Consider the following 11,151-nt stretch of genomic DNA (forward strand, 5'->3'; position numbering starts at 1 on the left):
CCGGGTTTGCACCAAAAATGGGCCGTTTCTTTGGGGCCTTCCGCACGACAGCAGAACTAGTTTGATTTAATGAGCCGAGGTGCCAAGACTAAATTTAATCGCTGTCAGAGCCCCTGATGAAGGTTATACTTCCAGCCGATTCACCGGATGACTAATTGACTGACTGAAGGGCTGGCCGACTGTCTGTCGAGTGAGGTGACTGGCTGGTGGTATAAGAATACAACTCGGCCTAAATTTAACCTGCAGTGGGAGGAAGCGCCTGTGTGACAGTCGGCCGTGCGCCAGGGCTCGCACCAGGTCATTCTATCTGCCTGCCTGTGTGTATGTGTCAAAACGTGTGTGTGTGTGTGTGCGTACATGTCACCGCAGCCCGACTGGATCCTCTTACACTCAGGCACTCCGGGTCAGTCCCCAATGGCACCAACAGGCATGCCACCGACACACACACACACACACACACACCGGGGCAGCACATCCGAGAGTTTGGTACAAACAGAAGTCTTGAAACTCGACTTAAAGGAAGACTTAATGCGCACATGTGATCCGCAATAGATCAGCATTAGGAATAAATACAGACCGTTAAATGCTTGGTCAGGTGAATGGCTGCATTGAGGTTCTTTTATTACAAAGGAAAAGGCACTAAATGTGTCAATGTTTTGCTTTCACATCACTACCAAAACTCAGGTATCATAGCAGCACAACCACGACAGAAATTTAAGACAGAACCCAGACCTCTGTTTTGTCAAACTCACAAGCGAGCCAGCAGCTATCTAAGGGTTTAAAAACTCTCTGAAAAACTTGTTCCAGGCCTCTGTGAGCTTGACAAAATGGATGACTGGCAACTGAGCAGCTCATAAACTCCACCAAAGGCAAGATACGGTCTCCAACAACTGACTTAACGCGCCACAGATTCATAACCAACAGTCCATCGGCCTCTTAACCCCGACCTGATCTCCATTTCAAAATCTGCCTTTTGATCTCTCTCCTCAGTTCCTGGGTGAACCTAAACCTCTGAGCTAAGTCCTCACCCCAGCTCAAACCAAGATCAACACCCCAACACCCAGCTCCAGGCCTCCAGCCATCAACTCTCCCTCCCTCCCTCTTTCTCTCTCTCTCNTCTCCATCCTCTGCTGTCTCTGTGTGCTGTTTTTTCGATTTGTGCAGCATAATGACACAGGGTGGGGAACAGAGGACGGCCAAAACCAAAATTAAGTCCCTTGCCAAGAGGCGGCTTGGCTGCCGTGCAAGGAGAGGAAGTGGGGAGTAATGAGAGATCCTGGCCCGGCACGGAGCGGCCCGGCTCTGCTCTGCTCAACTCGCTGGCTAACACACAGCCTCCAAATTACAGAGAACAGAGCAGAGCTGCCGGCCATCTCTCCCTCCACCCAAAGCCGCCATCTTCTCTCCCTCTTCATTCCTTCCTCTTGCTGTTCAAGCAAGAAGGGGGGAAAAAAAAATAACAAAAGGGGAAAAAAAAAAAAAATCAAGATACCACCAAAACAGAGACTGTGTTATGGTGACCAAAGTGTTCATTTGCTCTTAAAACAGGGGGTCTCTGTGGAAAGTCACCCATCTGAGACCGGCAACGCACGCGTTTCTCACTTTTGTAGCCCAATGTTCAATTTCTTTCTTTTACAGCCTCCCTTCTTTCTGGTTGGTGCGCGCCAGTGTTTGTTTTCCGTCAAGATGAGGCCTCGGCTGCCTCCCCGTCCGCTCGCCTTTTCCTCAAAGACATGAGGTCATATCCTGCGCAGCCCTTTCCTCTCCCCGCTAACCCAAACAAGGCAGGAATGCCGAGGGAGAGGAGGGAGACTGAGGGTGCTCTGTTTCGGAGTTGAGCTCTTAATTGCTGGAAGTTATTTTTCGAGAAAAAAAAAAAAAAAAAAAATTTCACAAGATAGTGTCTTAGGTACTGCTGAATATGTATGCGCTTCTTGAAAACGCACAAAACAAGCCGAAAACAGCACACGGGCCTTTTCTCTCTCTCTCCGGGTTTGCACCAAAAATGGGCCGTTTCTTTGGGGCCTTCCGCACGACAGCAGAACTAGTTTGATTTAATGAGCCGAGGTGCCAAGACTAAATTTAATCGCTGTCAGAGCCCCTGATGAAGGTTATACTTCCAGCCGATTCACCGGATGACTAATTGACTGACTGAAGGGCTGGCCGACTGTCTGTCGAGTGAGGTGACTGGCTGGTGGTATAAGAATACAACTCGGCCTAAATTTAACCTGCAGTGGGAGGAAGCGCCTGTGTGACAGTCGGCCGTGCGCCAGGGCTCGCACCAGGTCATTCTATCTGCCTGCCTGTGTGTATGTGTCAAAACGTGTGTGTGTGTGTGTGCGTACATGTCACCGCAGCCCGACTGGATCCTCTTACACTCAGGCACTCCGGGTCAGTCCCCAATGGCACCAACAGGCATGCCACCGACACACACACACACACACACACACCGGGGCAGCACATCCGAGAGTTTGGTACAAACAGAAGTCTTGAAACTCGACTTAAAGGAAGACTTAATGCGCACATGTGATCCGCAATAGATCAGCATTAGGAATAAATACAGACCGTTAAATGCTTGGTCAGGTGAAAGGCTGCATTGAGGTTCTTTTATTACAAAGGAAAAGGCACTAAATGTGTCAATGTTTTGCTTTCACATCACTACCAAAACTCAGGTATCATAGCAGCACAACCACGACAGAAATTTAAGACAGAACCCAGACCTCTGTTTTGTCAAACTCACAAGCGAGCCAGCAGCTATCTAAGGGTTTAAAAACTCTCTGAAAAACTTGTTCCAGGCCTCTGTGAGCTTGACAAAATGGATGACTGGCAACTGAGCAGCTCATAAACTCCACCAAAGGCAAGATACGGTCTCCAACAACTGACTTAACGCGCCACAGATTCATAACCAACAGTCCATCGGCCTCTTAACCCCGACCTGATCTCCATTTCAAAATCTGCCTTTTGATCTCTCTCCTCAGTTCCTGGGTGAACCTAAACCTCTGAGCTAAGTCCTCACCCCAGCTCAAACCAAGATCAACACCCCAACACCCAGCTCCAGGCCTCCAGCCATCAACTCTCCCTCCCTCCCTCTTTCTCTCTCTCTCTCTGACTCCAATCCACTCCTCTTCCCTCCTCTCTGCTCTGTTCCAAGCTGATGACGTGAGCCAGCGAGAGGAGCTTTGGAGCTGGTAGCCTGGCAGGCAGCCTAGTTTGCATTTGCGCTTGTCGCTGTCGCAGCTCACTTAACTCCTTCCAGCCTGGACGGCCTAAGCCTTTTCCGAGATGGATAATCAGGGAAGAACCTCATCTCGTCGGCTCTGTTTGAACCGTGTTTCTAGATGAATGAGGATTTCTTTTTGGGCGGCGTTCTGCTCTCGGCAGCAGAGCCACGGCTTCTAGCTTTTTAATCGAACAAATTATTCTACTACAGCGCAAAAACAAATAAAAAAAAGTAGCAGCACAAGTCTTGCTGACTTCAAGTCTTTGCTACTCTCCTTCCCTCAGAGCCACCCTCCTCTTTCTTCCTCCTTCCTCTCTGTAAATATGTCTGGAGAAGAACATAAAAAGGGCAGAGTGAGTGAATTAGAAGGTCAGCAGCGGGCCTCTGGGAGAGCCATGTTTCTTTTGTCAGGGCCCCAGAGGGAGGGAGCAAAGGAGGGAAGCGGGGAGTGAGGGAGGGAGGCAGGGAATGAGAAGAGGAATGGATTAGCCCTTTTTTTTTTCTTGGTTTGCCAGGGAAATCGTGAGGGCAGAGTGCTTCGGCCATCCCGCCCCGGCCTCTCTCTCTATATACCTCTACCGCTTTTTTTTTTTTTTTACTGAGGAGGCCCATTCACTGGAGCGCTGGCTGCCGCTGCCATGTCATCCTCGCCAGGAAGGAAAACAGGGGAGGAGGTGGAAGAGGAGGAGGGGTGGCGTGTACGCCTTACCGAGGGAGGGAAAAAGTAAGGGAGGGAGCATTGGGGCGCCTGTTAAGACTCCACTTCTTGGGTTTCACAGTTTGAACCGGGTCTAAAATGTGTCTTTAGTTAATGCACACAGGGAGGACTTTAGTGTCCATCTGATGCTCTGGAGGAGGAGGAGGAGGAGGAGGAGGAGGAGAGGCTGGTTTTTTGGTTCCTCCGATCTCTTCCCCCATCTATGGACACACACACACACACACACACACACAGAGGCAGGCTGGCTAACCCCTCCACCCCCCACCCCCCTACCACCAAACAAAGGAGGAGGGGGGGAAAATGGGCAGCGAACACCAACTGACATAAAACAGGCTTTAAAGGCCCAGTAATGAGAACCATCTGAGGGCGAAGGAAAAGCAGAGAACAGCGCCGAGCAATCTCAGGCAGCAGAGAGCAAAAACTCCTTCTCTCGCGAACACCATCTTTACTCTGTAGCCCGCGGACAGGGCCCTGTGTAAGGAAAGCAACACTGCCAAAGGGGATTATGGGAGAAAAGCTGAGGAAGCCCGAAACACGTCCTGCATGAGAGTTGGAAGAAAAGAAAGGCGCCTGTGTCTCACTCTTATCCACACAAGAGCCCAGAGGAGAGTTAAGCGTCTACAAAGACATCCCCTGTACGCACAAACACACCCAAACAAACACTCAAATGTCAGTCGGAGCCTCCTTTTTTTATTTTTTTTCCTTTCCCCTGCTTCTCCCCACAATACCACACGCACAGAACATATTCTTCTCCAAACAACGGTTCGGCGGTGTTTGTCTTCCATTACAACATGACACGGAAAAGGGATGAGAGGGAACGGGAGAGAGGAGCAGAAGAGAGGAGCGTTGTTCAAAGAGCCAGGAGGGAGGAATTTATGTGGATGTGGGAGAAATACACCACCCTCCTTCACTGGCTTTTTTATTACAGAGGGGAAGCAGGGGCCCCCACAATCACTGCCTCATCATCACAAGTATGGAGGGGAGATGAGTGTGTGTTGGTAGGAATGCACAGGAGAAGGAAAAGAAAACAAAAGAGGAAAATAATATGGAGGAAAAGACAAGAAAATAGGGAATAGTAGCAGGAAATCTGCTTGCAGGAATATATGTATTTACCTGAAGGCCCCACAGGGGCCGAGTATGTCGTTCCCCCAGTATCACTGGATGAAGGTCCAGAGTCTGGAGAATCTAACAGAGAGAGAGAGAGACTTTGCATTAGTACTGTGTGTGTTCCTGGATGTGTGTGTGTGTGTTTGTGTGTGTGTGTGTGTTTGCATGTGTGTGCGAGGGGGAGACGGCAAAGCAGCAGCAGCTGTGAGGCCGTCAATCACTCCGGTGAAATCAATGCCTAATGAAGACGCTGACGACGAAGCTCACACTCTCTCACACACACACAGAAGACTTACAGCAGAGAGTTTCTTACACCCCCGATAATCCCCCATAATCCACTGCTTCAGGAGGAACGTTAGCCCTGCTTCTCGGCGCAGACGAGCCGCTGATCTGGAAAGAGCTGTATTCTTCCTGCTAATTACCGAGACGAGGGTTCAGGGGCCGGACACTTTGATCCCCGCTCAATAACCAAATGCAGATCAAATATTAGAAGACTGTTCCGGATCTTAATTGTCTGATAATTGTCCTCCTGATCCGCTCTAAAGACACACTTTCTTTCTTTCTCTTTTTTTTTTAAAAGCAATTTCACAGCCATTGTCAAGTTGGGAAGGTCTGAACTTGATGCATTGGAGCTAAACCTGAAACAGAGCTTTGATGTATCCGACGTACAAACCTCTAAATATGTGTGGCCGCCTTGGAATTCTACATTTTAGCAGGGCAGAGTCCATCTTAGTAGAAACAATGAGACAGACAGAGCTGAGACAGGCCTTGAAAGCTGTTTACTATAAATCTTCTTTATAGCGAACGAGCAGACAGACAAGAAAGAAAAACTAGCCGATCTCTCTCCTCGTCCCTCTTTCTTCTCTTTTTTTTTTCTTGTTTTTTGCATTTGAATGCTAAACTCCCACTAAGACTTGTAATGTAGACTAGTTTCAACATGACACCTGAATGGAGCTTTAACAAAACTGCTGTGTGTGCCGAGCGGAGCGGCACACCGCTGGGAGCAGGCGAGCTCTGCTGCCGAGCTGCTGCTGGTAGCTTGGTATTCACTAATGATACATTCCTTTTGCTGCACGTCAACGCTGCGCTACACCTACTATCCGTTGAACCGCAGCATGTGGCGTTGGTCACTTCCATTCTGAGTGAATTTTGATGCTAATGTCAGGGTTTTTTCTGGATTCTCGATCGCACAGAAGTCCCTAAAAACCGGCGACTATTTGATATCATTTGAGGAGTTCTGATGGTTGGAGATGATTTAGTCCACACATGCTCAGGATGATTCTGCTGAATGCTTCCATACTCCTCTAACAGATCTCACTGGCCTCCTGTTTGGCCCTGAGCAGAGCCTGCCGTCGCTATGAAGCACTGACCAGAGCGGTTTCGCTGGGAGCCCTACTCCCTTCCACCCTGCCCCGTCTGGACGCGGCCCGTGCCTGCTGCGGTCGCAGTAACGAGATGCACGGGCATAACCCAGCCTGCGTCGCTTTCATTGGCTGCCAGCAGCCTTGCCCTGGTCTCCCGGGCAACAGTTCACAGCTGACCACAGGACTGAGGGGGCATCAGAGAGAAAGAGCTAAACAGTGTGTGATTTATATTCCCCAGAGCTGAAACAAGGTAGCGTTTTATGTCTGGGCTGCTTTCATATTGACCGCTACTACTGGAGCGGACAGGCACCCTGACACATATAACCCCCACTTCCTGCTCGCCGGAATCATAAAACCATCATCATAAAATCCATCACTCTTCCGCTTAATGCAGATATTTACAGTGTCTGATTGCCTACTAAAAGTTAACTATGCAGATTTGGCGAATGCGGCGATGATTTAACGCAGCCTAATACAAAACAAATATAGAGAGTAGCGTAGAAAATTGTAATCGCTTCCTGTAATGGGGATGAGATGATGAGCTCCCTGAGGGAGTGGGGAAAACCCCCCCTACCCCCCTTTCTGCATGATAGGCTCATCTGCCCCGTGTGTTTGCACCCTTCAGCGTGCTCCATTGTCCTAATAACATGTCTTTCACCAATACGGAGACACACACACACAAAAACACACACAGTCTCCTTTGATTAACCACGACTGCAGCTGCACCGACTGAATGTAACCAAAAGAGGAAACGATGTAACAGGTGAGCTCGAGTCTGCTACGCGTTTTCGCTTCAGCAATATGACTGCACAGGAAGGCACGTTGGAACCTTTCTAAATGAAAAACTCGACTCGTTAGACTCAATATTTTACGTGATTGTTTGCAACATTTAATTCCCACACTCCCAAGTTTTTTTCAGTTTGCTCTGAGAGGGGAAACAGGGTGGTAACAGGAGTTGTATAATCACTTCCTTTGTCTGCATCCAGCTTGCATTTCCTATTTACCTTCTTGTTTCCTTTCATCACTGGATAGTCTCCAGCTGAACTCATACAGAGACACTACACCGGCTCTACAGCGAGACAGACGCTGAGGGGAAAGGGGACTTCACTGTCTGTTGCTTATTTTCCAACATTTTAGATCAATTCTGCTTGTATTTAGGGTTTTTGAAATGCCTCTCAAGTGCAACAACATTGCCGGAGCACGGTAAAGACAGATGACAAAGAAGACAGAGGGAAGAGAGGGCTTTGAAGAACCGCAGCTGCAGCTGCAGCTGCAATGACTTCCTATTGTTTCCACTCACTGAAAGCCACTTTCTCCTTCTCCTGACTAACTGGCTGGCTGGTCGGCTGACTGGTCATTGTTTAACCCTGAGCTTTTTCTGCACTGACAGACAGCGAGGCCGCTAAATGAGCACAAAAAAATAGCAACAGAAAGATTGACAAATTGACGATTTGGAACAATCCAGCACACAATATGTTTGTCAGTCTCTCTGTGACATGAAGCTGCTGTACGTCTCCTTCTTCAGTCTCACACTATTCTGGTTATAGCGTGAAATTTAACACACTTTAAAACTGACTTAATAGGCGATGACATAACCTGATGCCATTTCCTTGCACTGAGGAATAGGATGACAACCAGAGCGGCGCGTGGAGCTCGGCACAGGTGGAGGGACGGAACAACTGAGCAGGACCAAAACAAGTCGGGGTGGAAGAAACTGTCACCAAAAATGAAATGGCGTATACATGCAGAAAACACAAACAAGAGTGGTGGGACGGTGACACCCTCCTGCCACAGAAACCCTCAATCTGCTGATGAACTGAGCTGATAGAAGGGCAGGCCGGCTCCAGAGACGCCGCTGTCGCTCTGTTTCTCTCTCTGTGCCGGGATTCACAATAGATAGACGGACACACAAACAAACCCTCCCTCCTCTCCTCTCCTCCCTCCCTCCCCCCTCCAACAGACACTGCCCCCAGTGATGTGCCAGTCAGTCTATAGCTGGTATCTCAACTTTGTACTGCCTTGCCCTGGCTGCCAGCCATGCTAGAACTGGCCAGCCAGCCAGGCGTGCCACTCCACTGCTATCATAAATCACAACATAACATGGAGCCATTTCCTACACACTTACACACACTCACACTCACACACACACATCCACTGCAGAGGGGAGTGTGCAAGACTGTATGCATACAATATGTTGTTTGGATGTGGCTCAGACAGTAAAACATACACATGGATTCGTGCATTTGTGAGGATGCAAATAAATAAATAAATAGATGAGGCTCACCTGGTGGTTTAAGATAGTCCATGGGATAGCGCGAATATGGAGGAGGAGGCGACTCTGTGTGGAGGGAGGAAAGAAAAAAAAGAAGAAGCAGTGCATGAGAAAAGGAAAAGAAAAAAAACACACACACACACACACATACACAAGGCAGAGATCTTAACTTTATGATAAGAGTTGTCATTCTTCAGGGAGAAAGATTTGTGTCTGTCAGCTCCGCCTGGAGAGGCAGGCAGGGAGGCCGGCCGGGCGGCTATTGCCTTTCATTGGCAGGCAGATAAACAGGGGGCCGCCTGGCGCCAGAAGGGCCACTATCAGCGTCTAGGACAAACTGAGATACGGGCCTCTTTTGGCCGGGGACGCCAAGCAAGCAAGCACACAGACACACACACACACACATACACAGACACAGACACACACAGATCCTGGAAACTTCACCGTGGAAAGACTGTAAAGCCCTGGCTGAGTCCCTGTGCACTTTTGGAAATGCCAATTATGAAATAGCAGATAGGCTGTTTTGGTTTGAAAAAGTAGGGCTTTGGTGGAATAAACAACTTTTACGCATTTAAAGTGCCAAATGTAAAAAAAAATAAAAAGGCATGTTCTTAAAGCTGGGGGTGCAGTCTAGTTAATGGGTTTAAAGACACAAGCAAATAATAATAATAAAAAAGTATTTCAATGCCAACATGCCAAACTAGAATCTACTGACGCCACGCCACAGGGAAAGAGGACCACTTGGCACGCTCGGGTCAAGTTTGACCTTATGGAAACTCAAGACAACTGTGCCAAGAGAGGTGATGTCATTTGAATTAGGCTAATTAGCCCTTTAGGAGTCTAGTAATTCTTTGACATAATGTCACGGTATCTGATTTAAAATGAGGCCCCACCACCAGAGAATTCAAACGCAATTTCCAGAACTTTTTTTTTTTTTTTTTGGTTGTAAAAAATGATGAGGTTATTAGAATGATTCCAGCTCACCGAGTTCACAAAGCCTGCTCATGTGGTGCGGGTTGCAGCAAACGAGCTCTGGGTTGATTTTCCCGTAGGATTCACAGCAAGACAGCCTCTTCAGCTCCGAGGAATGCCTGAGGTCCGGCCACCTGAACACTTTGTAGAGCAGCATGGGGAGAGAGTAAGACTGTTGACCCACTTTGGCGTCCACTTTGCTGGGCAGGAGCAAGCAGGGGCTTCGGGCACCCCCCTTGGACTCCACCGCCTGCAAAAGCACCTCTAATTGTTTCTCTTTGATCTTTTTCAGTATCGAGTGGGTCAACGCCTTCAATTCAGCTTCGGACCCTGCGTTGGACTTGGCCACCTTTGTCGTTTTGCCCATGCAGCAGCCCCCGGAGCCATGCGTCCCTCTATCCGCCTCCCCGTCGCCCTCCACGGGCGCACGGCTCCTCCAGAGTCGCCGGACGAGCCCCGATCGTTTGGTCCTAAACATGCGGGACGAAAAGAGGGTTTCCCGGCTAAAAAACGAGCATGGTGTCCGCAAATCATGAAGATTCCGGGATCCGAGTCCAGGCAATGACAAGCAGCCTGAGAAAATACGGTGGAAAAACTGGGAGCCGGATAAGCAGAGGAAATCTGTAGCATACGCCAGTCTCTGTTGCCTTCTCCTGCAGACTAGATCACCGAAAAAAAAAAAAAGCAGTCAGGGTTCACGGGACAGTTAGATTTTCCTCCGGGGGATAAACCACCACCATCACCTTCGGGCTTTTTTATTTTTTTTAAGACAACAATACAGCTCTATACGGGCTGGGAAATGCGCTCCAAGCCGGCTGCATGTAGCCACAATGTGTTGGTGATGTGCAACCTACAGCGCTGTGATCTGACCCCTTTAAAAAGCTGCTCCGTGGCGATTTTCAGGCAAATAAACACTGTCAAGAAAGAAAATCTATCTGTGCGCATTTAGTGTAAATGGGAGAAAACTGGGGCCTAATTAAGCCTAAACGCTATCGCAATTATCCCATGGAAAGCGAGGCTGGCCGCTGTGTCTTCAAGAGCATTAATCCACAAAATCCTTGATCCGACTGCACAGAGTAGGGCTCTCCACCGGGCTTGCGGAGGCTTTTTTCTTTTTTTTTTTATCCGTTATCGTCTACCAGTCGTCTGCAGATGGATATGGTCTGGGAGCAAAAAAATCCAGGACTGAATCTTTAACCCGAGTTGAGTTGCGTTTGTTCAAAAAAAAAAAAAAAGAGAGAAAGAAAAAAAAAAGCCAGAGAGGAAAGCGACTAGAGAGATTGTCGGGTTTTTTTTTTCCCTTTTGCGTCCACGCACCGAGCCTTGTAACCTATTTTAGCAGCCCCGAATCCCTTTCAAAGATCAAATAATCCAAGCTCGTATCTCACACGAAGTTTCCGTGGCTGAGTGTGGAAGGAAGCGAGCCGACGAGTGATCTCGAGGGGGGTAAAAGGCTCTCTGTCTGTAAATGAGGCGGATGGTTTGGGTGCCCTTGCTC

At 48.6% G+C, this 11,151-nt stretch overlaps 1 protein-coding gene across 1 annotated transcript in view; it reads right to left on the reverse strand.

Moving 5' to 3' along the window:
- The window catches only part of smad7 (SMAD family member 7), a 20,101-nt gene extending 8,950 nt beyond the window's left edge, over nt 1-11,151 (reverse strand). Inside the window, exons 1-3 of the mRNA XM_008296841.1 lie at nt 9,666-11,151; nt 8,694-8,747; nt 5,052-5,123 (exon numbers count right to left, since the gene is read on the reverse strand). Of these exons, the coding sequence (XP_008295063.1) occupies nt 5,052-5,123; nt 8,694-8,747; nt 9,666-10,131 (592 nt within the window). The 5' untranslated portion in view covers nt 10,132-11,151. The remainder of the gene's footprint in view (nt 1-5,051; nt 5,124-8,693; nt 8,748-9,665) is intronic.

This window comes from Stegastes partitus, unplaced genomic scaffold (genome assembly GCF_000690725.1).
Source record: "Stegastes partitus isolate 25-593 unplaced genomic scaffold, Stegastes_partitus-1.0.2 Scaffold1157, whole genome shotgun sequence".
Taxonomy (NCBI): Eukaryota; Metazoa; Chordata; class Actinopteri; family Pomacentridae; genus Stegastes; species Stegastes partitus.